The 26,638-nt window shown below is 46.6% G+C and overlaps 2 protein-coding genes across 4 annotated transcripts; both read right to left on the bottom strand.

The window, feature by feature from the left end:
* Positions 1 to 1,800: 1,800 nt before the first annotated feature.
* Positions 1,801 to 24,387, bottom strand: LOC144952707 (uncharacterized). Of its 3 annotated transcripts, none has more exons than XM_078883189.1 (2): positions 24,343 to 24,387; positions 1,801 to 6,546 (listed from the first exon to the last, which is right to left on the bottom strand). In XM_078883189.1, the coding sequence occupies exon 2, from the start codon at positions 6,503 to 6,505 to the stop codon at positions 4,889 to 4,891; it is 1,617 nt and encodes a 538-aa protein (XP_078739315.1). In that variant the 5' UTR covers positions 6,506 to 6,546; positions 24,343 to 24,387; the 3' UTR covers positions 1,801 to 4,888. The 3 variants fall into 3 exon arrangements, with proteins under 3 accessions (XP_078739315.1, XP_078739316.1, XP_078739317.1); XM_078883190.1 differs by lacking the exon at positions 24,343 to 24,387 and adding an exon at positions 20,344 to 21,666; XM_078883191.1 differs by lacking the exon at positions 24,343 to 24,387 and adding an exon at positions 10,964 to 11,173.
* LOC144952716 (uncharacterized) lies at positions 13,450 to 20,333 on the bottom strand. Its single transcript, XM_078883208.1, has 2 exons — positions 18,259 to 20,333; positions 13,450 to 14,444 (listed from the first exon to the last, which is right to left on the bottom strand). The coding sequence occupies exons 1-2, from the start codon at positions 19,531 to 19,533 to the stop codon at positions 14,430 to 14,432; spliced, it is 1,290 nt and encodes a 429-aa protein (XP_078739334.1). The 5' UTR covers positions 19,534 to 20,333; the 3' UTR covers positions 13,450 to 14,429.
* Positions 24,388 to 26,638: the final 2,251 nt, after the last annotated feature.

Below are 26,638 nucleotides of genomic sequence, written 5' to 3'. Positions count from 1 at the left end.
CATCATCAATCCCGTTATCATCACCACCATCATCAGTATCAGCACCAACAACAACCGCAATTCGTCACTATGTGGTGCTTGTTTCAGGCTAAGGCCACGTGAAATATCAAACTCCCGCGTGCAAGAGGTCACGGGACAGACACAGGTGTCATTGGTTGACTGAGATGAGTGGCCGATGCACCACCTGTGCCCCCTACTGTGCCAACTGTCTGTGCTTTAGCCACTCGGTGCTCCGCTCGTTGTGAGCGTCGCTCCTCTGCCCTCCGTTGTTGATGGAGGGCGACTGCCTCCAACTGCCAAGTAGTATTCTTCACGAGCCTCCTCCAGAGGTCGATCTTGACACTGTTGTTACCAGTCATCTGTAAGTCCACTCAGCTCCACATCCTCTATGAGCAGTGTTGAATCTATGGGCAGCGTTGAGTGTATGGGAAGCATTTAGTATATGGGTAGTGTTGAGTCTATGGACAGTCTTGACTTAAAGCTTTCGTGACTGCAGGAATTCATATTTTATAGTGAATTGTCTTTCTTATAGTGCATTGTTTTTGAGCTGGACGCCTTTTGGCGTCCTCTAATCTAACACCGTTTGAGACGAGGCTCAAAAGAAAGCTGTCTCTGGTGTGGACCAATCCGTTTCAAGGATAATGCATTTATTATCAGTGTTTTTTTTGCATTATGACCACAACTATTGTGGTTAATGGGGACATGATTCCTCGTAAAAAGGGTTCAGTTTTGTTGTCAGAAAAATTGGAGAAAACCCTATTCTTATATTTTGGTACTGGTGTAGTGACTGCTTGTCACTGTATGGTGCCGGAGTTTGCGAAGTCACGGCCGGTAATGTTGTCATTATGGACAGCCGGGTTACGGGATGCAGTACCAACACTAGCGGTGGTTGGGTGAGCGCTGGTTCGCGCGGAGGCACCGCTAGCAATGGGCGGTGCGGGCTCCCTGTGAGGGAGCGAGAGGGAGCGTCAGCCAGCCAGGGTTACCTCAGGGCATCATGCGCTGGTTGACCTGCTGTCACGTGACCGAATGATATTGGAGGGGGGGGGGCACCGGTGGACGGGGAAGGTTTGCATAGTACCTTGGTCTCGGAATACACAATATCATGTGAGCCCACAGCGTTATAATGGTCAGCTACGGCAAAGGTCCTCCCTTCCCTCAGCCACGGGATTGAAAATGGGTCGTGGATGAGTATTCCAGCATGACCGATCCACAACACACGGCCAAGGCAACAAAGGAGTGGCTCAAGAAAAAGCACATCAAGGTCCTGGAGTGGCCTAGCCAGTCTCCAGACCTTAATCACATAGAAAATCTGTGGAGGGAGCTGAAGGTTCGAGTTGCCAAACGTCAGCCTCGAAACCTTAATGACTTGGAGAAAATCTGCAAAGAAGAGTGGGACAAAATCCCTCCTGAGATGTGTGCAAATCTGGTGGCCAACTACAAGAAACGTCTGACCTCTGTGATTGCCAACAAGGGTTTTGCCACCAAGTACTAAGTCATGTTTTGCAGAGGGGTCAAATACTTATTTCCGTCATTAAAATGCAAATCAATTTATAACATTTTTGACACGCGTTTTTCTGCATTTTTGTATGATTGTCTCTCATTGTTCAAATAAACCTACCATTTAAATTATAGACTGATCATTTCTTTGTCAGTGGGCAAACGTACAAAATCAGCAGGGGATAAAATACGTTATCCCCTCACTGTATCTGTGTACTTTGTTGAAACGCAAACCCAACAGTTTGTGTGTTGAAAGCGTTACGAGGATATGCGTATGCAGACAGGCAGTCAAAAAAATACGTTTATTAGGTAAGATAAGACATAATTAGCATTGTGGAGAAAATATCTCCTTTATGTTACATTTCAGTGTTTTCTCTTGTATATACTATATTCGTGATTTCGAAGACAATGAGTTGAGGGGTATGGTTCCTAGGCTACAAAAAATACCTTTGACCCTGTATCACATGATCAACAGCAGCCACGTAAATGTTCTGCACAGGTTACTGTTAAAACAAACGTTCATCTAGTTAGGACATTCCATTTTTGACCATTTAATACAAAATGGTATGTACAGCAAAATCTCTATCAAGTACTTTACCATCCGGAATGCTCTATTAACCGGAGGCATATGTCAAACGGCAATATAAATATTCCTTCAAGTATCAAGAAAAATTCTGGCATCTTGCAGCATGCTTTAGGACGTTGCTGAGTGGTGGCACTAATGGAGTCGCAATTGCAATCATCTGCAATCCGCCATTGTGATTGTGTTGCAGGCTGCCTAACCTAATTGTTTCACTGTACTTGTACATACAGTACCACACTGTCATCTAAACAGCACCACTGCTTCTCTACAATAAACTTAGAATGCTATACAAATGGCTGGAGAGTAACCCTGTATAAGAGTTAATTATTTTGAATATCATAGTCAAAATGTATGCTCAATTTCTTCATTGAAAAATGTTTTTATACTTGAGAAATTTTCTGAACCATTAAGTATACCTCTCAGATAACCGGCACATTTGATGAACTCGCACCCTCGATTCCCCATATATGCTGGATAAGAGCTTTTGCTGGTTATGCTCAAAATCAGATCATGCGTGTTAAAATTATAACTCTAAATTATCAAGAGACACATTGCCAACATTGAACTATTGCATTGAAATATACTGCATCACATTACATCACATTTACTGTACACATTTACTTTTCTCTGGATGCCGAAAACTGCATGCATTCTTCGAATGAGAGAAGCCAAGTGATAGCACGGTTGATATTTGTTAAAAAAATGTTCACAGTTCATATCTTTCCAGCAGCCCTCATGATTACTGCAGCAATATTGACCAAAAATATGCACCATCAGCCGAACAGTGGATGTTCAACATTCATGGTGTCAGGGTCAAAATTTGCCAGATTCGAAAGATTAGCCACATCCATCATCGCTCCACCCTACTGGCAGACTCATGTCCACGTGTAGGTCGGTACTGAGTCACCTTGTACCACAAAGGGAAAGCTGCCACTTGGGCTCGTCGTCGAAGGATTGAGATGAAATATGATACACGCCGCTTTTAGTTGAAGCATTTCACCTTTGATTAGCAAGATTGGCTACGTACAGTGAGAAAGAAATACAACATTTATGCACGCGTCAATTATTAATCCAAATATTATTATAACACGTTGAATGCTATAGAGCTTTTTAAATCCTTTATATTAAGTTCGCTTGCTTGCTTAGGACCGTGCAAATCTTTCGGTCGTTTTTTAACCCACTTCCCGTGATCCAATCGAGCTGACATTTTGCACACAGACTCGTTGTGCGAGACAATTAATGTTCGTGAATTTTTTTTCCAAAATGTTACACTTTTTAGGCAAAAAAATGTATTTTACATTTATTCAAATAGAACTCATTCATGGCTTTGGCTGAACGTCACAGTGTAGGAGCCCAGGGCGTGACACCTCCACAGGCCGTGGCAGAGTAGCGCAGTTGGTAGCGCCCTCGCTTCCCATGCCAAAGGTCGCGGGATCGATCCCCGCGTCCTCCACAGGCGAATATTTTTTTTTACATTTATTCAAATAGAACTCATTCATGGCTTTGGCTGAACGTCACAGTGTAGGAGCCCAGAGCGTGACACCTCCACAGGCCCTGGCGGAGTAGCGCAGTTGGTAGCGCCCTCGCTTCCCATGCCAAAGGTCGCGAGATCGATCCCCGCGTCCTCCACAGGCGAATATATTTTTAAATCCTTTATATTAAGTTCGCTTGCTTGCTTGCGTGCTTGCTTGCGTGCTTGCTTGCGTGCTTACGGCCGTGCAAACAATTCGGTCGTTTTTTAACCCACTTCCCGTGATCCAATCGAGCTGACATTTTGCACACAGACTCGTTGTGCGAGACAATTAACGTTCGTGAAAATTTTTTTCCTAAATTTTACACTGTTTAGGGAAAACAAATTAAATATTTAATTACCAATTGTTTAATACTGCAGCCAATCATCTGACCCATAGGTGGCAGCCATCTCAAGCCAGAGGACGAGAGGACTCTCGCCGCCACGCATATAAAGGATTTAGAGTGAAAAACTTTGTTTTTACGGGTTTATTAAATCCTCTATTAAATCATTTATATTAAGTTCGCTTGCTTGCTTAGGACCGTGCAAATCTTTCGGTCGTTTTTTTAACCCACTTCCCGTGATCCAATCGAGCTGACATTTTCCACACAGACTCGTTGTGCGTGACAATTAATGTTCGTGAAATTTTTTTTCCAAAATGTTATACTTTTTAGGACAAAAATATTATATTTAATTACCAATTGCTGAATGGTGAAATGCAATCATCTGACCCATAGGTGGCAGCCATCTCAAGCCAGAGGACGAGAGGACTCTAGCCGCCATGCATATAAAGGATTTATAGTGAAAAACTTTGTTTTTACTGGTTATACTTATTTGTCTCCCGCTCCTGCTTACAGATCTATCCAACCTCCAAGTCCACACATGCTGACCGCTCCTACTCTGTATCCTCCAAAAAGTCCACCTCCACAAACTGCTGGGTTTCATTTCACTTTCAGTCCACAGCCTCCGCCAGCTTCATGCTGTCTCTATTGACTACTTGGAGGTTAAACCCTTGTAATGGGAAAGGTACACATCTGGCTGTCGCCTGATGAAGCTAGTTGTACTGAAGCGTCGTAATCAGATTGTAAATGTTGTGGCTTGGCTCTCCAACACACCGGTGTGCTGTACGAGTGACGAATTGGAATGTTCTGTTAACGTGACAACCCTTACTAGTTGGCTGTGTCGGGTAGTGGTGGGTTTTAACGACAAATTCATATATTTATGTAATCTAACCCAAAAAAACTCTATTATGGGAAAGGCCTGTGAATGAAATGGAACTTTTTTTTATCCTTAGCTCAATGATACACATCTACTTGATCTCCATTTGACTCAGCATTGCCTAAAAAATCCACCCACACCTCCACATCCACAAATTGCTGGGAGTTGCCTTGCTCTACCTCAAAGTCCACAGTCTCCTCCAGCTTCACGCTGCTTCCATCGACGTGAAGGTCAGATTTTGGAGTTGAATCTTCATCCTCACATTTCACTATCACTTCACTCTTTGCCATCACTTCACTCTTTGCCATCACTTCACTCTTTACCATCACTTCTTCGCTCTTCACCTTCACTGATTCAAATTTCATTTTCACTTCTTGACATTTCGCCTTCACTCCTGGCCACGATTCATATCTCAAATGTTTTTCTGGTTCTTGTTTCATGAGGGATGGACTCATTGCAGCACTTTGACTTCCACAAGCCGATTTCAGATTAATTTCCTGATGAATGTTTTGATGCTCATTTCGATCACCTAACTGTCTAAATGTCTTCCCATACACAGTGCATTTTAAGGGTTTGTCTCCTGTGTGTGTTTGCTGGTGTTCTTTAAGATATGATGACCGTGAAAATTCCTTCTCACACACAGTGCACTTGAATGGTTTCTCTCCTGTGTGTGTTCTCTGGTGTCTTTTAAGATTTCCTACCTGTGCAAATGCCTTCCCACACATAGTGCATTTGAAGGGTTTCTCTCCCGTGTGTGTTCTCTGGTGGCCCTGAAGAATTGATGAATCTGCAAACGCCTTCCCACACACAGTGCACTTGAAGGGTGTTTCTCCTGTGTGACTTATCTGGTGTATTTTAAGATGTGATGACTGTGCAAATGCCTTGCCACACAAAGTACACTTGAAGGGTTTTTCTCCCGTGTGTTTTCTCTGGTGTCTTTTAAGACGTGATGAATGTGCAAACGCCTTCCCACACACAGTGCACTTGAAGGGTGTTTCTCCTGTGTGTATTCTCTGGTGTCTTTTAAGAAGTGATGACTGTGCAAAGGCCTTCCCACACACAGTGCACTTGAAGGCTGTTTCTAATGTGTGTATTCTCTGGTGTGTTTTCATATTTGATGACTGTGCAAAGGCCTTCCCACACACAGTGCACTTGAAGGGTGTTTCTCCTGTGTGTATTCTCTGGTGTCTTTTTAGATGTGATGAATGTGCAAACGCCTTCCCACACACACTGCACTTGAAGGGTGTTTCTCCTGTGTGTATTCTCTGGTGTGTTTTAAGATGTGATGACATTGCAAATGCCATCCCACACACAGTGCACTTGAAGGGTGTTTCTCCTGTGTGTATTCTCTGGTGTCTTTTAAGAAGTGATGAATGTGCAAATGCCTTCCCACACACAGTGCACTTGAAGGGTGTTTCTCCTGTGTGTATTCTCTGGTGTGTTTTAAGATGTGATGACTGTGCAAAGGCCTTCTCACACATAGTGCACTTGAAGGGTGTTTCTCCTGTGTGTATTCTCTGGTGTCTTTTAAGATGTGATGACATTGCAAATGCCTTCCCACACACAGTGCACTTGAAGGGTTTCTCTCCCGTGTGTGTTCTCTGGTGGACCTGAAGACTTGATGAATGTGCAAACGCCTTCCCACACACAATGCACTTGAATGATTTCTCTCCTGCTGATTGTCTTCGATCCATCTGACCACTTATGTACAGCAAAGTGGCAGAGGAACTGGCAGCTGAAAACAGAAAACAGTAATATCCATGCAATGTATGCAGCATAGAGACATATAAATGTATATATATACAGTCACACGTGATATTCACAGATTACATAGACAAAAACACTCAAACATTAACGATAAATAAAAAAAAATCACCCCCAATTCATCACACAGGCTGTTTTAAGACACTTACTCCTATTGACGATCACCTCTTGGCCTGGCATAGCAGGTAAGTGGTCAGTATAATGCCTGGAGGCCCTAGTATATTTAATATAAATTATAACCTATAACTCTACGTACAGAATTTCGGTTGTATCTGGCTACTGAATAAATGTTAACTATTGCAAAAGTCTCGTAAACAAAGCAAATGGTGTTAAAAATAAAACTATTCGCATTGGGCAGAAATATTATAAAATGGACAAATTAATGTTCAATCGCAACTTGGAAGTCCGAAGCCAGGCTCAGATTTGCTTGAATGCTCGGATGGACAGATGTAATTTGAGCTTTATGTGCTGTGTTTTCCATGCTTATGAAACGTTCCATGTGTCGGGGACTGTACAAGAGAAGGTTCTAGAAGGCGTGCATTGTACTGATTGTAAACTGATGACCGGAAGGCACTGTAAGCATTATTCAATTAAGGACAAGCAAGTTAAAGTAAAGTGGGGGGAGGGGCGCGGGGCCGAGCGAGTATATAAGTGGGAGCGAGGCACGTTGTCGGGGCGCTTACTCGGAGACTAATTGACGACCAGAGATGGACGACATTGGGGCCGACCGTGGAAACCACCGGGGTTGACTGTTTAGGTATCAACTTGGTGGAAACCATCGGGGCTGAAGATAGCCAGAGCAATTACAAGTGTGGCAGTCGTTATACTTGGACTGTATATACGTTCGGATAAATAAAGCTCTACTCCCCTGAAAGTGAATGTCCCCAAAGAGCTTCTTTACACATGTAATAGAAAAACCCCATTGCTTTGATTAAACCTAGGTGTATAATATGGTCAATATAAACTTTATTTGAAGCTTTCGTGACTGTAGGAATTACTCTTTGGTTCTTTCGGTAAAGTCACGTAGAAATAAAATAAAATAATAGAATACGTTTTGATTGCAACACAAGCAATCGTCATCACGTATGAATGAATGAAAAAAAAATACCTAGTAAACTTAGAAATGTAATGCAATGCAACACAGAGAGTCGGCTAACATAACAGTTAACACTTTACCTGGTTGATTACGTTCTTCCAAAGATTGCTAAATTTGAAGTTCAGTATGAGTTGTGAGGAAATCCTCCCCGTAGAGGTAGTTCAAACTTGATTTGAAGCTTTCTTGACTGCAGGAATTACTCTCTCAAATTTAGCAATCTTTGGAAGAATGTAATCAACCGGGTAAAGTGTTAACTGTTGTGTTAGCCGACTCTCTGTGTTGCATTGCATTACATTTCTAAGTTTACTAGGTTAGTTTTCTCATTCATTCATACCTGATGACGGTTGCTTGTGTTGCAAATGAAACGTGTATTCTATTATTTATTACATTTTCTTTCTACGTGACTTTACCGAAAGAACCAAAGAGTATGGTCAATATACTTTCCAGCAAATAAAAACTTTACATTCTCACGCACTGGAACGGTGAAGAATCTGGTGTTGTTGCTAGAACCATGCCTCTGGCTGCCTTCATCTGCTCAGTACAGATGCTTATACTCTTCACCAAGTACTTAACCGAGGAACAATCAACCCAGCAGAGGCCTACAATAAGTTAAGCTATCACTTGCCAATCATGTCTGCTGTCAGCAATAATACAACTGTGAATGTTGGCTCCATAATGCAGTGGACGAACAAATGTGCCTCCACTTCCCATGTAGATTTCATTCTTACATACAGATGTTTCACATGGATCATGAACAGATTATATAAAGAAAATAGGCACCATTCACCACTAATTGGTAGTAACATCATCACAATGGTCATGCCATGATGTGCTAATTGAGGCCATGTAAATCTAGAGACGTAAATGGCGTCTCTACGGCGTAAAAGCCCGATACTGCATGACTGCTATGGGGAGGCGCACATACCTTACCTTCACTTACCTGTCGATGGGGGCTCGAAGGGCCCTGTCACGCTGACTCGGGTTCCGTCGGAAGAGTCAGAGGAAGTGGCGTGGCAAGAGGCCGAGTGGGGCCACGCCCGAAAAGGGGTCAGGGAAAAGGCGGAGCCATCGGGCAGTCGAGTGGGAGAACTGGCGGTGTGTGGTCACGTCGGGGGAAGCGGGAGACCGACGGTAGTAGGGACTCAGTGGGGTAGGGACCCTCTCCCTTGTTGGGGCCTAGAATAGCCAGAGTATGTTGTAATTTATAACTCCGTTAATGGTAATATATTGTGGTACCTCCAATCTCAGTGTGTGCCTTGTCAGACACGCACTACATAAGTGTGGAGAACTTGCCAGTCTGTCATGGGAATGATCCAGGTATCAAGGGATGACTGATATGACTGGCAGATGCACCACCTGTGCTACCCACTGTGCCAACTTACTGCATTTTAGCCACCCAGCTGCTCCACCCATTGATGTGTCACTCATCTGACCTTATTATTGCTGGACGAATGCCTCCAACTACCCTGCAGCATCCTTCACGGGCCTCCTCCACAGAGGCCGATATTCACACTCCTGGTACCAGTCATCGGCAAGTCCGATCACCTCCACATCTTCCAATCGCTTCTCTAGCCCATGCCATACCCGTTTAGTCCCTCATATCTGAACTAACTTACGCTGCTTGAGCATGTAGTTTCTGAGCATGCGGGATTCATGACCAACGAATGCAGCCTTGCCTGCCAAAGAGGCTCACTGATTATATTCTGTACGGATATGTCAGGGATATGTCAGGGATATGTAAGCTTCGAATACCATCAAGGAAGGCTCAATAAAGGATGAATCATAGGCAGGCCAGCCTTAATTGTATAAGCCAGCACAGATGGTTCTTTAAAGGAGTCCATATTTCACATCCACAAAGAAAGGGGTCATAGCTGTGGGCAAGAAGATTCAGTGATTTGTATGGAGAAACGATCCAGGCAGCTTCCTCACCATGTTAGACAGTCCATTTAAAGAATGCTGCTCGACTAATTTGAATTGAGACTTTAGCTGCCAAACCAGAGCTGGTTGTGAACACATTAACCAAGTATGGGAGCTCCTCCACCACCTGTAGAACTGCCTGATTACTCATTAAGAGGGGAGCAGGTGGAATGTTGGGATTACGTGAAATACCCAGGCAGGTGCTTTATTATTTTGGAACAAATGTAAGGCTCCTCCTCACGATTAGATTCTCCAGGTACAAAACAAGAGTCCCTTACTCCATCGCAGTGAGTAGTCATTACCAGATCATCAGCATACGTAACATGGTTGACCAGCAGGAAACGATCCCTTAACAATAACCAGCCATCGATTAGTCTCTTATTTCAACTGTACCAAATGCATTTTTTTAGGGCCATTGTGAGGTTCTCAAAACTATGTAACTATTGAAGATACAGTCACTGGGTTATGGAAGGGTTAGGTTCCCAGAAACGATACATAACCTGAATTTTCCACGTCGGAAACTGAACAATTTCCCCCCAAAATCAAGACGAAATCCCATAGCCGGAAATAGTTGTGCCGCCCCTACCCAATTACTCGTTCGTTTTCTTACAGTACTGTATCACGCTATAGTCCGTTTTCTACCGCAACCTGTATCGCATTGCTGTACATACGTTCTGCACTTCCTATGATTCTTTCATTTCATAGAATATCTACCCTAACACTACCCAAAATGAAACTATTGGAAAATATACTTATCCAATTATTTATGAACACTATGAGACATTATAATAATTGTTAACAGAAAACAGTCACTTCCGAATATTCGTTTACCGGGCAATAGGCTAGGTCTAGACCTCTCCGATCGCTGTTGGCTGAGACCATAAGCAATCGAAGTGTAATTGTGTTAAATAAAGCACATAACCTAACTTATGAAATAAACTTCAAATGAAAACGATAAAGAGAAACATGGAAAAAACAAGATAGTTCTAAGCACAGAAAACCCAAATTAAGTAATGCTACAAAAGAAAAACAATTCGGTAACGATACAAAACAATTCCATTTACCCTCTTTTCCAGTCATTATTGCAATGCAATCAAGGGTGATATTACACTGAAAGTTACCAGACAATTTGGCGGGTACAGGATAATTATGGTAACAATGTAACAGCATGACTGAGTGCAGAGCGGCTATACACAACTGCCTTGGGGAAGATGCTGCCTGCCTTATGCCTCGCTCCGCGGTATTCATCCACAACCTCACCGTGCTGAACTAAGACAAACATTTCTGCATGTTGATTTTTTTTACATGATTTATGGGAGCATTTCCGTAAGGTTGGATTTCCGTAAGTCGGGTCTTCCGCTACCCAGGGACTTACTGTTATGTATGTGGCCAGGGAGAATTGCTGTCACACGCCAACGTGAACAGGAAACGGCTCCAAATCCTTGTCACGCAGCATTTGCCAGGCCTGTCCAAAATCATAAAAATCTCGATTTAAAGCTTTCGTGACTGCAGGGATTCATCTTCTTGGTTCTTTCGGTAAAGTCACGTAGAAGGGAAGTAATAAAATAATAAAAATAAAACATAATAAAACAATTCTCACGTCGCCTGAGGACGGCTGCTTGCGTTGTGGCCGAAACGTCGTGAGAATTGTTTTATTATGTTTTATTTTTATTATTTTATTACTTCCCTTCTACGTGACTTTACCGAAAGAACCAAGAAGATCATAAAAATCCTTAACAAATGTGAGCAGAGGGGCAGGGATATCGAAAACAAGGAACAACAAAAAGCCTAAGCCTCTTCATGGTACTTAGGCCTTGATTACATCAAGAAAGTAGAGATCTAATTTCTGATAAAAAAAATCGATATCTGTGCTGTAGCATATGAACAGAAAATACAGGAGACCTTTGAATATCGTGGGGGTTACGTTCTTGGAATGTGCCGAGAAAGCCAAAACGGCGATATTCAATACTTAAGCCTTACCTAAACAATGGGGTTTGGTAAACGGTAAGCAAAAATAGGCATCACAATTGAAATAAGTACTGTACTGCATGCCAACTAAACTAAAAATAAACAATTGAAATGAACAAGTAGAAATTCTACAGAAAAAACACTCCAAGACATTACATAGGATTATAAATAATGAATAAATACTCTACATACAATGATGACGATGTCTGTGCGTGAGTGGAGAGTGGTCGTGCCTTAGTTAGCATGCTGCGCTATTAACCCAGCGACCCGAGTTCAATTTCTGCTCACGCCCAAAACCAAACTAGTATCTGATTTGGAGCGCAGAAGGGTGGTAAACACATCTACGCATCTATATAAGGAACGAAACAGTAAGACTTCTCCACAAATCTGGCTGTCACCTGATGAAGCTAGTTGTAATTAGTGGCGAAACGTCGTACTCAGTTTGTAAATGTTGTGGCTTGGCTCTCTAACACATCAGTGTGCTGTACTAGTGGCGAATTGGCATGTTCTGTTTACGAGACAACCCTTACTAAGTGTCGGGTGGTGGCGGGTTTTAACGACACATTTATATCTTCTTGGTTCTTTCGGTAAAGTCACGTAGAAGGGAAGTAATAAAATAATAAAAATAAAACAAAATAAAATAATTCTCACGACGTTTCGGCCACAACACAAGCAGCCATCCTCAGGTGGAGAACAGAACGGGTCCGTCAAGTAGACAGTCAGACTCTGTCTACTTGACGGACCTGTTCTCCACCTGAGGACGGCTGCTTGTGTTGTGGCCGAAACGTCATGAGAATTATTTTATGTTTTATTTTTATTATTTTATTACTTCCCTTTTACGTGACTTTACCGAAATAACCAAGAAGAATCCCTGCAGTCACGAAAGCTTTAAATCTACACATTTATATATTTACGCGATCTAATCCAAAAAACTCTATTATGGATGATATTGGTCGTGAAACCTACGTGTTAAACTGAGAATTCATTATCTGGCAATCAGTGGTCGAACGTTAGATATTTGTCCAAACAAGCAAAGATCATCGTTTAGTCCATGTTGTTGTGATAATGTTCTGTATTGCAACCTGTGTAATATCACCACCCTCCCTCAGCACCTTCCTTTGGAAGTCCATTATGCCCGGCACTAAAACTGCTCTTAGACTCTGGGTTGCCCAAGCTGTACAAATGTCACCAATCACAATATTCTGGGTTCACACTTTGTCACCAAATGGTGCACCAGCCAACCACTGACATTGTGGTTACTTCTTGGAATATTTAAGGCATAGCAAAAGCAACAAATACATTTCCACAAACACACATTAAAATACAGAAACCCGTGTGTTAGCTACCCAGCACGTTAACAAACTCCCAAAACACGATCTACAAAACCAGTAATACAAAAGGCTAAAAATGCAAATAAAAAAACAAGGTTAAGTGTTAACTTACACTCGCAGTCAAATAAAATACATTAACACACGAGAATATTCCAATGCGCACACACATACACAGTTACCCGCAACAAAGACCCCCAATATAGCCTTAACAATAAGTTCAGGAGTGGGTGTATGGCCAGCACCACACCAGACTGCTTTTGTTTCCCCAGTGGCGATGTTTACACGGGCACTCATTTGAGGCCGAGTCGATCTAGGGAAGCCCAAGTCTGGTTCAGATAGTCACTGGTGTTGGTGGCGGTGAGTGCGAATCGAACTCGTGTTGCCTGGTTCGTAGCGCAGCGCGCTATAGGTTACATTACCGCACACAACAGCCGCCATTCACCACAAAGTGAGCCCTACCAGTGTAGTAACGCTCACGACTCGTTCACACCGGAGTTGGAGGCACACTTGTTTATTTAACACCAACGTTGTGACATACACATTTGAGGGGGTATCGGCCCCCTCACCCGTCTATCTGAGGACACACCTCTCTAGCTAACCCTAGCCTGCCTCTGAGTCCTCCACTAATGGGCTAGGGGAGGCTATCTTGGCCCGACACTGGTCAGTCGGGCCCGGTACCCAGAGTCCAGACCAGCACTGGCTCTGGCTCTGGTACCACGCCACTGGCTCGAGCCTGCGCGGTCCTGATAAGGACGGCGTACCAGGGGGAGTCCAGGGCTCTATCTCAGACGTCTTCCGCCTCCTCTTCTTTAGCTAAACATCACTCCCGAGCCCTTCGATACAATCCCCTTTTATACCCAACCCCTCCCTGAGGGGTGGGGCCCCGGGGGATCATAACGACCGAATCGACCCCCCAGGGTGTCTGGCGCGGACGTCGCAGAGGGCACCTGCTTGTGCACACATGTAGCCCCGCCTACTGTGTTTGTTTACCATAGGCTGCCATGCATAACGGGCTCTCTCTCTAACACCCCTACATCACTCCCCCCCGCATAGCATGCAGCCGTCCCGGCTGCCAACATACAAAAATTTGACAATAAAGGTGCCTTCGCCCCCTGACCGCGCGTGTGCCTCACTATTTTTTGAACAATAACAGGAACCAGAACAAGAACGCAACAACAAGATGAGAAACAACCCGACGCACCCCCCCGAATAAATACGAATTCCGTAAAAAAAACAGCTTATATACAACCAGCAGGGAACCCACCCCGCACACACAACAAACGGTGAACCCAGCATATGTACATTCGAGGAGCGGGAAACACACCATCCACACAACACCCAATAAACACAACAGCTATGTACACATTTTCCGGCCTCACAACAGTTTGCGCATTTTAGCGCGCGTCCTTGCAGCGGGCCCCTCACACGGGGTAACCCCGCGTGGCGGACAATCAGGTGGCGACTGTCCGTCTTGAGGTGAGCATTCCTCTGACTCCGCGTGACCCTCGGCATCCGCAGGAGGGGTGATCGGGCGTGAGCCCGTCACTCCTGATGCTCCTGAAGGTGGCACAGCCGGCAAGGCATTTGGTGAGAGCGACGGAGACGGACCCAGCAAGTCGGCCGACCCCCCACATGTTTGGCCACGCGCGTGTGAAGTGGGGTTGTGAACCGCAGCGAAGGGTTTTAATCTGGAGGGGTGCACGAACCATCGCCGCTTCCCCCACTTGATGCGCACGCACTGCGGACGTAACACCTCCACCACTTCCACAGGGCCCCGCCACGGCCGCACAAGTTTAGAGGAGGTTGCCAGTGGCACCTGGGGGCAGTGCAACCATGCCTTGTCCCCCGGCTTCCACTGCAGCATGTGCGCTCGACTCAATCTGAGGCGCTCATTTGCCTTCTGACGGAGGTCAGAGTTTTGCATTGCAGCATCCCGTGCCTCGGTCAATTTGTCCAGATTAAATTTAACGTGGTCAGCCAGATTAGTTTTTCCCTGCGGCACGGGGATCCGCAACTGGGCACGAACAGGCGGGTCTGGTTCTCGGCCGTACATAAGGTAAAAGGGAGAAAACCCCGTAGCCGCATGGGGTGCCATCCGGTACGCCGCCAAGACCCCCTGAATTTGTAGGTCCCAATCCGTTTGCGAGTCCGAAACTTGTTGTGATAACATGGACGAGATGGTGCGATGCAAACGTTCGACCATCCCGTCAGTTTGTGGGTGATATGGGGAGGTCCGAATTTTCTTTGTGCCCAGGAGATCGCAGACTTGTTTGAGTAGTTTACCGGAAAAATTTCTGCCCTGGTCGGTCAGCAGCCTCTCCGGAGCACCTTTGTCCAGGACATAACCCTGAACAAAGGCCTCCACGATGGCTGCTGCCGACTGGTTGGCCAAAGGCCAGGCCATAGGCCAACGTGTAAAATACTCGACACCCGTCAACAAATATCTATTCCCTCTGGGGGTGGCGGGGAATGGTCCCAAAATGTCCAGAGCGACCAGCTCGTTTATCCTGGACACTTTGATCGATTGCAAGGGCGGGTTAGACTCCCGTGCCGGCGGTTTGCGTTGTGCACATTGAGGGCACGATCCCAACAAATCCCCCACATCCCTCGTCATGCCAGGCCAGTAAAAATCAAGTTGCAGCAAGGCGAGAGTCTTTTGGGTCCCCAGGTGTAGGAGGCGCTCATGAGCGGCCCATACCACCCTACCCCGCAACCCAGTAGGGACAACCAGCCGATGTCGACGTGACTTCCCGTCCCAATGCATTAGCAGACCTTGGCACATTTCCCATGCGTCGGAACCACCACTTTTTCCCCCCGCCGCACCGCCAACGCGACGTCGCCACCCGAGGAGGGAGACATCCTCCATCTGGAGGCGCCCCCATTCAATGACGGGCAACCCCAACAGGGAATCTTTGCCCTGCTGTTCGATCGAATTAGGAACCATTGCATCGTCGTCGTTGGCGGCCGCCAAGACAGGTACCGATGTGTCCCCTGGAGGCCTGCAACGTCCAGACCCCAGGAGGCATGCACACTCGGAGGTGGTTGGCAAGCGTGACAGAGCGTCCGCGTTGGTGTGGCGAACGCCCTTACGGTATGTGGTTTGGAAATCGTAATCCTGGAGGACCTCCAACCATCGGGACAATTGTCCCGATGGCTGTTGAACCCTCAGGGCGTACTGCAGTGCCGCATGATCTGTGCGGACGGTGAAATGCCGACCGTACAGATATGGGCGATACTGTTGGACGAAATGGACAATTGCCAACAGTTCCCTACGGGTGACACAATACCGTTGCTCCGCTGGAGACAACACCCGACTGCCGTACGCAACCACATGTTCCACGCCGTCAACCACCTGGGAGAGCACGCCCCCAATACCCGTGTTGCTCGCATCGGTGTCGAGCAAGAACGGTTTTGAAAAATCAGGGTAAATCAGGGGAGGAGCGTTTACCAAAGCATCCCGAAGGGAGCAAAAAGCAGCCTCCTCCTCCTGACCCCAGCAAAACCGAACCCCTTTAGATGTTAAAGCATGTAGGGGTTTGGCGATAGTCGCAAAATTAGCGACGAAGCGTCTATAATACGACGCAAACCCAATAAAACTCCTAACCTCTCCCACTGAGGTGGGAGTCGGCCAGGAGCTTACACACTGCGTTTTGGCGGGATCGGTAGAAATACCTGAGCGCCCCACGATGTGCCCCAAATAACGCACCGACTCGCGTAACAAATGGCATTTTTGGGGCTTAAATTTCAAATTAGCAGCCCGCATCTTTAGGAAAACCGCCCGCAACCTCTGGAGATGTTCCTCAAAAGTTTTGCCAAAGACAATGACGTCATCCAAATAAATCAGGCACGACTCCCATTGCAATCCAGCCAAAACCAATTCCATCAACCGCTGGAAAGTTGCCGGCGCTGAGTGTAAGCCCATCGGCAACCGGTTGAATTGAAACAGGCCGTGCGGAGTACGGAAAGCAGTTTTAGGCTTTGAATCATCGTCCAGAGGAAGCTGCCAGAATCCCGAAAGTAAGTCCAATGTGGAGAAGAATCGCGCTCCCGCCAAGGCGTCAAGCGATTCGTCCATCCGTGGGAGCGGGTATGCGTCGGCAACCGTAATTTTATTAAGGCGCCGAAAGTCAACGCAAAACCGCAACGAACCGTCCTGCTTCTTAACCAGGACGATCGGCGCTCCCCAAGGGCTGTTGGAGGGAGAAATTATGTCGGCGGCTAGCATGTCATCAACAGCCGATTTGACATGGTCCTTTTCGGCGGGACTCAACCGAAAAGGATTTTGGCGTATTGGCGCGCTGTCACCCGTATCAATATGGTGACGCAGCAGATGAGTGCAGCCCAAATCGTATTTATCCCGACTGAAAACGTCGGAAAATTCCCTCAGTAGTGTCTTAAGACGTTGGCGCTCTAAATTTGACAGGTCCGTCGATCCCGCGCAAAGCGCCTCGAGCCACCCTTCATCGCTGTCTGAATGTGGTCGCGGTGCAGGGGCAGCGCCGACATGACTCGCGACGGGTTCCTCACAGGGCACCGGCGTTGCGTGAGCAAGCACGGTCCCCTGTGGGACCACCACCGTCTGCGAGCCCACATTGAGGACCGCGATGAAGGGTTCTCCATCCCCTCTCACTATGGTCTGGGCCGGGAGTAAATTAGGTCCACTGACCCCGGCCCTAGACGGTCCCAGCAAAACCCCTTGAGCCCCAATGCCCTTAGCGAAGGGCCGCCGAAGTCTCAAAGGAATTAACATTTGCGCCCCCGGAGGAACGCGCACCGTTCTATCTACGAACGCCGGCACCGTCGCGAACGCCGTCCGGCTCGTAGCGGGGGATGGCAAAAACGCCATGCGTCGGCCCGATGGGAGCTCAATGCATCCCTGGTCGATTAATATCCTAATCGGCATTTTGGCCAGGAAATCCGTCCCCAGCAGGCACGGAACCGCCAGCGAGGAGGAAACAAAAATCGGCCCAGATAATTTAATATCCCCGACACAAATTTGGGCTCGAATTTGTCCGATGATGCCAAGTGAACCCCCGTTAGCAGCAAAGAATGGCACATTAACAGGCATCAAAGGACGGCTCTGGGCAGGGAGAATGTTATAAATCAACTCCGAAATAATGGTCGCCGATGCTCCTGTATCGACCAGGATTCGCACCTCGACCCCATCGATGTGACCCACAACGGCCGACGACCCCGATGACGCGGCTACAACCCGATGGGCCAACACGGACCACTGGCTGGGTTCAATGTGAGTACCCAGAGCGGTGCGTGTTGGTGCCATGGTACGCGATATTTGCCCCCCCTTCGCTGCGGTGTTCGAGTGTGTGACGGGCGTGTGCGTGGGCCAAACATGAGGGGTGCCGCGACTCGCCGGATTATGATGGTGGAGCTTGTGACGAGGGCCGGCGTCCCGTTGAGGTGTCGTTCCGCGCTGCCGAGGAGAGCGGCACCCCGAGGCGACGTGGCCCCGGATGCCGCAGTTATAACAGCGTGGAAGCGCTGGTGGCGACGATGGACGTTGTAGACGGCTTGAACCGGCCCGGTCCTCCCGCGCTCCCGCTCCGTGCTGCCGTTGATGGTTGATGGCGCAAACCTCTTCCGCCGGGAGGGTGGCCGCAGCGACGGCGCGCCCGCTCGCCGCCTTGCTGGCCTTCCGTCGTTGAGAGGACAGGTTTGCGTGGAGGAGACGGGCCGCTTGGAGGGAGCACATCTCTGCATCGTCCTGTGCGACAATGACGATGTCTAAGTCGTCCGCCAGCAAAAGTATCTTCTCTGTCACCATGGCGTCGACACCCTCGTCATCCATTCGTGGAAAGGCCTCCTTCGCCAGTGCCAGGAGGCTTGTGCGGTACGCCAGGGGCGACTCCTTCGTCCCCCGCTGGCGATCGTAAAAGAGTTGGCGACAGTCCGATGGTGGACCATATACCGCCGACAGCACCTGCATCGCCTTCCGCAGCGTGGAGCGCCTCTCCTTTGAAGCCGATGTTAGAGTGGCGAGGGCGTCGCTGTCGAGAAGTGCTGGCAGCGCGCGGAGAGCCTCGGCGTCTGTCCACTGTGCCATCTCCTGGTGAGCGAGGAAGCGCCGCTGGAAGCCGCCCCAGTCGCCATCCTCGCCCACAAATTCCTTGAGTGGAGGTAGCCGCTGATGTAAGGCAGCGGCTGCAGAGGAAGAACGCACTCCCTCGTCCGCCTCACTCAACTCAGCGTCGGCACGAACCAGCGATGGCATCGCCGGTCGCACCCGTGGTGACGCGGCAGGCACTGTACTCCCGCCGTTGGACGCGATGCTTAGAGCGGCCACGCCCTCAACAGCAGCTGCGGCGATGGCGGGAGTTTCAAAATGTTGCTCCGTTGAAATGGCGGGAAGGCGCTGTGGTCGTTGGCTGCTGTCGCCTCGTGGCGGTCCCGCAGCCCCCAGCCGCGTGATGTTGTCGAGCATGGCGGCTGCGGCGTACAGCAGCTCGGCCAGCTTCGCGTGCGCCTGCCTCAGCCCCTCCGTCGACGGCTCCCCTTCCTCCAGCTGCTGTGGCGTGGATGCACCCAGCCCCGGCTGCTCGATGGCATCTTCAGCCATCTCGGGCCCTCCGACTGCAGCGGTGTCCTCCGCCCCTGGTACTCCGACTCGAGTCGTCCGGCGTGTATCCATGTTCGTACTTTGTTTCACTTCTGACGCCAGATGTAGTAACGCTCACGACTCGTTCACACCGGAGTTGGAGGCACACTTGTTTATTTAACACCAACGTTGTGACATACACATTTGAGGGGGTATCGGCCCCCTCACCCGTCTATCTGAGGACACACCTCTCTAGCTAACCCTAGCCTGCCTCTGAGTCCTCCACTAATGGGCTAGGGGAGGCTATCTTGGCCCGACACTGGTCAGTCGGGCCCGGTACCCAGAGTCCAGACCAGCACTGGCTCTGGCTCTGGTACCACGCCACTGGCTCGAGCCTGCGCGGTCCTGATAAGGACGGCGTACCAGGGGGAGTCCAGGGCTCTATCTCAGACGTCTTCCGCCTCCTCTTCTTTAGCTAAACATCACTCCCGAGCCCTTCGATACAATCCCCTTTTATACCCAACCCCTCCCTGAGGGGTGGGGCCCCGGGGGATCATAACGACCGAATCGACCCCCCAGGGTGTCTGGCGCGGACGTCGCAGAGGGCACCTGCTTGTGCACACATGTAGCCCCGCCTACTGTGTTTGTTTACCATAGGCTGCCATGCATAACGGGCTCTCTCTCTAACACCCCTACACCAGTATGAGTGCAAGGGAACCCACACCGACTGCAGAAGCTACTCGTCAAACTGCCTCCTCTCCCAGTTTCAGAGAAGGTTTTGCCCACGCATTGCAAATGTCACCAATCACAATATTCCGGGTTCAACACTGGTAAAATGTAGCGGCCACTCTGATTAGTAAGACAGAGTTGTTAGATATATTTAAGTCTGTATTTAAAACTCACCTCTGTAAACTGGTCTTCATCGCCCACCTAGTTTCGCCGCTTACCTGAGCGAGTGGGTGAGAAGGTGACTGATTGAGTATGGAGTGAGTGAGTGGGTCATCCAGTGAGTGAGTGATTGAGTTAGTGGGTAAATTAAGCTTTATCCACCCTTGAGTTCTGGCTGTTTACCCTGGAGGATGTGTATATTTCATATTTTTCATACAAGGGATCTATATAATACCTCGTTACAGAGGCGTTGTTTCTTTGTGTCTCTCTCTGCTTGTGTCTATGTGTATCTCCTCTATGTGTCTCTGTTTTTCTCTCTCTGTGTATGTATCTCTCTGCGTGTCTGTGTTTATCTCTCTGTGTATGTGTCTCTCTCCGAGCTTGCATTTACATACAGTTCTCACCTGATGACGGTTGCTTGTGTTGCAATCGAAACGTCGTAATCTATATTTTTTCATACGTGACTTTACCAAAATAACCAAAGAGTAATTCCTGCAGTCATGAAAGCTTCAAATCAAGATTGAAATGCAGTACTTTACAAATGTTAATTATAATAGTATTATTAATATTGCAGGCATATTATACACACCAACATGCACCATATGCTTTCATATAGATGTTAAAGTATTTTTTTCTCGCGTTATTTTTCATGAGTAGGCCATTGTGTACTGGCGTCATGGTTGAAATGTATGATGATACAGTGATACCTCGGTTCACGAACTTAATTCGTGAAATGACTCTGGTCGTGAACCGAATTGGTCGTGAACCGAGGCACATTTTCCCATAGGGTTCAATGTAAATCCGGTTAATCCGTTCTGACCTTTTTTTTTGAGAGACCACATTATCATTCATGAGATTTAACACTCTGTTCATGACAGCTATGTTGGGGTTGGTGCTTTTCAAAAAAGTCATGGCACTCATTCCATTTTTGCATAATGGATTTTTCAAGGAGAGATCGTTTCGGGGGGCTGTGGTCAACGCTGACGAAAATACGTGGAAAAAAATCCATCGCTCGGGGTTTTTTTATTTTTAGGTGAAGAGGGATGACTGTCACAGCTGGCGCATGTGTGCCTCTCCGCTCATTCCGGGGTGCGCGCGCGTGCATGCGCGTGCGTGCGTGCGTCCGTGCGCTTGCGTGCGTGCGCGCGTGTAGCCTGCGCGTGAAGGGCAGAAGAGGCGGGCGCACCACGTGTCGCGAGCCCCCGAGGAGGAGGAGGCGGGTACTCCCTCGGCTGATTTTGCATTGCTCGCTCCCGTTACAATAAATCACGACCATGTGACAGCCTGGAATTAGCATAAAAATGGGCGCGGCTCCTGTTCGTGAACCGAAGCGGAGTTCGTGAACCGAAGCGGAGTTCGTGAACCGAAGCATATTTTTATGAAATTTTCTGGTCGTGAACCGAGTTGTTTGTGAACCGAAGCGTTCGTGAACCGAGGTATCACTGTACAACTATTTTGATGAAAGAAGAAAAGGCTTTAACATTTTCGGCAATAAGACAGGTGTTAAGATCAGAATCTTTAAAATCAGAATCTGTCTTCTGGAGGATTGTCACAGATGTCCAGTTGCGGCGGGTCAGAAAGATACAAAATCAAACATGGTTGGCTACGTACGGTGTTAAAGAAGTTCAACTAACATACAAAAAACGACAAGAGTGCAAAATAGATTAAAGGGAATCAATTCACGACAAATAAGTAGAAATGAATAAAGTACATAGTTCAAATCTTGACTTAAAGTTTTCTTGACTGCAGGAATTCATATTCTTTGGGTCTTTCGGTAAAGTAGATAACAAAAAAAAACGACGTTTCGATCGCTTGTGTTGCCATCGAAACGTTGTAGTTTTTTATTTTCTTTGAACCTATCTATGTGACTTTGCCGTAAGACCCAAAAATATACATAGTCCAATTTGCAAACAGATACCGATTGCAAGGCAGAATTAAGTCTGCATTAACCACACATGCTTGTGGTATTTTACCACAAACATCAAGTCTGTATCAATCACATTATATTTCTATTTACAAGGCTATTATTTCCGTAGATTTGCTCTTTATTTTACTTGTTATTAATCCATTGGACAATCCGAAAAATCCACGATGTGCATCCGATTGTCTATGTGAATCTGTGGGTCTGTGTGCGAGTCTGGGGGTCTCTGCGGATCTTTGGGTCTCTGTGCGGGTCTGTGGGTCTCTGTGCGAGTCGAGGGGTTCCTGTATGACTGATTGTTAACAGTTTCCCAGATTTCACTGCCCAAAGGTTTTTGGAACGACGTATCGTCTTTTGGCATCTCAATTCTGCCATCTATAACCTCATTTAAACTGACTCTATTTTTTAAGTCACTAAAGTTTGAGTGGGAATGTAATTTTACAACAGAATTGCTATTAAGTTTGTTTTGTAAACCTGTAATTCAGTGGCAGCTCCTGCAAAATCTCTCAGGGGGGGCAAATGTCTGGATGATTGATAAGGTCCACCCATGCAATGAATAAATTAACAGCTTAAGCATGTAAAGGCAACTTCACTTCTTTAATATTAATTAAAAATAAAGTGACTCTTACAATACATCTTGTTTGTTTATATACTCACTATTAAAACAAACCACTCAAGTTTATTTTATTAAAGATTCCACTAGGTGGCGATAAATTATATTGTTGGATGAAACGTGTTGACGTATGATGACGTTAGCACGTATGATGACGTAAGCACGTTAGTGCATGCCCTCCCGGAAGCCATAGAGAATGCATTGCAGCGCCCCCGTTCGAAAAAAAACATCTTTGAATGTAAGTCTATGGGGCCACTCGGGGCGATTCTCAGCCGTAGTGAAATCTCCCAAAAAGAGGCGGTACTCCACAGAACGTGACATGACGCTAATTGGACTATATCCAGAGGCTTATAGTGACGGCTAGCGTGACTCTGTGGTTGAATGACATTGGTGGTGCGTCGCCCAATCGCCCTAATGAAGAAACCGCCCCTGCTGTAATTTTGGAATGCGTTGATGTCTGCCCGCCAAGTCGCCCTTAAGAAATTGCGTCTAAGCTCAATGGGTGTTACTCGTGAAATGAACTTCTGATTGTGAGTGTGGGCGAGTGGGAGTTGGTGAGTGTGCTTGTGTGGGCAAATGGGAGAGTGGATGGATGAGTGAGTGGGAGAGTGGATGGATGAGTGGGAAAGTCGATGGATGAGTTAGTTATAGAGTGGGTGGGTGGACGAACAAGAGAGAGAAGAGAGGGTGGATGAGTAGATGAGTGAGTGGACGGATTAGTGAGTGGGCCAGTGAGTGAGCTTAATTATTATTACGGTAAATCATTTATAATATGTCGGCTCAGTCGCCCTTGAAAATAAGCTTCTTAGTTAATTGGACTTCACTCGGGAAGTAAACTTCTGGACTGGTATCGTCCAAATATTGCAATGCTGAACAAAGGCCTCCAGTTTACTCAAACCGGGAATACGCGAATAAGCATCGCCCCTCCCCCCCGACTGCCAAACAAACTCGGCAGGACGCTCCTAAAGAGACTCGGTGTGATAAAGCACTCGAGTGTGCACCACGCTGGCGAGATTTTCACGACATCGCCCGGTATACAAGAGGTCGTGGGTTGGATCCCGACGCTGACGCGTGTTTATTTGGAGTTTGCGTGTTTCTCTTTCTGCGTGGTCGCATTTAGAGCATTTGGCTGCTGTAAATGTCCACACAAGCCACTTCGTTGTGGGCAGGTCGCTTCTGAAAGATATATATAGCTCAAAATATGAGAAATATAAAAAATGGTTTTAAAGTAGTCAGCCAGGTGAGGACAAATAAAAATTAACAAAACTTAAAGCAAATACAATCAGGCGATGGCAGGAGGCAAGCCCAGCATGGCTAGGCCACACTTTGTAACGTTCCAACCTGGACATCGATTCCATTCTCGCTGCTACACTCAATGTATATCCCGAGGAGAACAATAGAAGAAGCGATACTGCACCTAAATAAACAAAAACCACCACCAAAAACCACGACCACCACCATCACGATGTGAACTTCTCACCTCGGATCTCAGTTGAGAGGCGACCAGCTTTCGGGGATTTCGTGACGTCACGATGAACCGCGCGGTGGAGATGACATGACGTCACTAGCGAGTTTACCCCCTCCCACTGAATAAATTATGTTAATTTTAGATTTGAAGCTTTCGTGACTGCAAGGATTCATATTATTAGGTTTTTTAGGTAAAGTGACGTAGGTAAAAATTTGAAATTAAAATTTATAAAAGTAAAATAAAATAAAAATAAAAATCACGTCGTTTCGGAGGCAACACAAGCTTCCGTCTTCAGGTAGAACCGTCACAGCCATGACAGCTGTATCAAGTAAATGAGAGATTACAAGAGCTACCACTCCGTAAATATAATGGTTGAGGGGGGAAGGGCCCGGAAAGGTACACTTTTATTAATATGGTAAGGTGAGGCTTAAGACTAAGAATAGACTGCATAACAAAAGACTGAGCCTTTGTTATGGAGAGGTGCGGTTTGTGACTAACGCCTAGCCTACATAACAAAAGTGTGAAAAAAGAAAAAACTAAACCTGGTAAAACAAAACTGGCTGTCTATCAGTAACCTGTAATAGTTGTCTGTCAAATAAGATGGTCCAAATAAGTGTAGTTAAATATTTTTTGCATGGTTAATCACATCTTTCCAATGATTACTCAGTTTGTAACCATCATCACGGTTGAAATTATGTCTGTGTTTGTATATTTGTATGGCTTCGTGTACAAACCTTTGATGGTAGCCAGAAGGTTTGCAGAGCACCTTGGTCTCGGAAAATACAATTTCATGAGAGCCCACAGAGTTGTAGCAATGATCGGCAACGGCCGAAGAATCAGTTCTGCCGTGTTTCAGATCTGACTTGTGCTCGCGGACACAAGCAGAAATATGACGTTTCGTTTCTCCAATGTAGCCATCACCACAACTGCAACTCAGTTTGTAGACTCCAGGATACTGTAAGTCAGGAACGACATCCTTCACAGATGGAATCAGATCACAGATTTTATGCACTGTACTGAATCGGACTTGGATCTTATGTTTGTTTAGAATTTTGGAGATCTTTTTGGTCACGCCTGCTATATATGGTAACGTGATAGTTTTGGTCGGAGTTTCATGTGGCTGTTTCTGCATGGTGGGAGAAACAGCTTGGCGGATGGTGCGGTCAGAGTATCCGTTCATCCTGAGGGCCCGATGTACGTGTCTTAATTCACCGGCCAGGTGGTGTTGGTCAGAAATGCCATGGGCTCTGTGGTTTAGCGTTTTGATGAGAGAAATCTTTTGAGATGGGTGGTGGTGGGAATCCGGTTTCAAGTAGGAATCTGTGTGGGTGGCTTTCCTGTAAACAGAATGTCCCAAGGATCCGTCAGGTCTCCTCTCAAACAGAATATCCAAGAATGGTAGTTTACCATCTTTCTCCACTTCCATGGTGAATCTGATGGATGGGTGTCTGGAATTTATGTGGTCCAAGAAGTGATTGAATGCTGGGAGGCCATGTGGCCAGATGACGAAAGTGTCATCCACATAACTCTTCCAGGCAGAGAAAGAGAACAAAACACCCAGGTCGATTACGTATTTCAAAGATTGCTAAGTTAGAATTTAAGTGTGAAAATTCCAAAGAAAGACAAAACATAAAAACAAGAGGAATGGAGACACACAGACAGAGCAGAACCTAAGAACGACAAAAAAACGAGTGTAGACAGAAAAAATTACACTCAATATACAGGCAGAGAGAGAGAGAACAAAAAACCCAGAGAGAGAAAAAAAGGTAAACTTGGAACTTCCCCGTAGAAGTGGTTCAATCTTAATTTTGGAGCTTTCGTGACTGCAGGAATTATTCTTTGGTTCTTTCGGTAAAGTCACGTATAAAGATAAAATAATAAATTAAATAATAGCATACGACGTTTCGATTGCAACACAAGCAATCATCATCAGGTATAATGAAATAGCGACATAAAATCTAACCAGAAAACTATAGACAGACATATAAGCAGACAGATATCACCAAGATACATAGAGCGAGCAACACAGGTACAGAGAGGGGTGATCGTCTCTGGGGTGGCCTTAAATAGACAGAGGGGGGCGGAGGCAGCGAGAGGGAGGGGTTAGAGACAAAATTTACATGTCAATGAGTACGAGGAGACGCGTAGAGAAGTACGCAGGCTTAGAGGGAGAAAGAAACACACTAAAATTAAACAACCTAGCAAAGTATCGAAATGTTATGTAAAACGACACAGAGAGTCGGTCAACACACAATTAACGCATAGCCTGGTCGATTACGTATTTCAAAGATTGCTAAGTTAGAATTTA

This window comes from Lampetra fluviatilis, chromosome 69 (genome assembly GCF_964198595.1).
Source record: "Lampetra fluviatilis chromosome 69, kcLamFluv1.1, whole genome shotgun sequence".
In the NCBI taxonomy this organism is placed as follows: Eukaryota; Metazoa; Chordata; class Hyperoartia; order Petromyzontiformes; family Petromyzontidae; genus Lampetra; species Lampetra fluviatilis.
Note: the sequence above shows the minus strand (reverse complement) of the source record. Positions and strands in the feature narration are given on the sequence as shown.

Bases quoted from the DNA above. Each gene is read 5' to 3' on its own strand.
- LOC144952716 (XM_078883208.1), bottom strand. From the start codon at position 19,533: ATGGATACACGCCGGACGACTCGAGTCGGAGTACCAGGGGCGGAGGAC.
- LOC144952707 (XM_078883189.1), bottom strand. From the start codon at position 6,505: ATGGATCGAAGACAATCAGCAGGAGAGAAATCATTCAAGTGCATTGTG.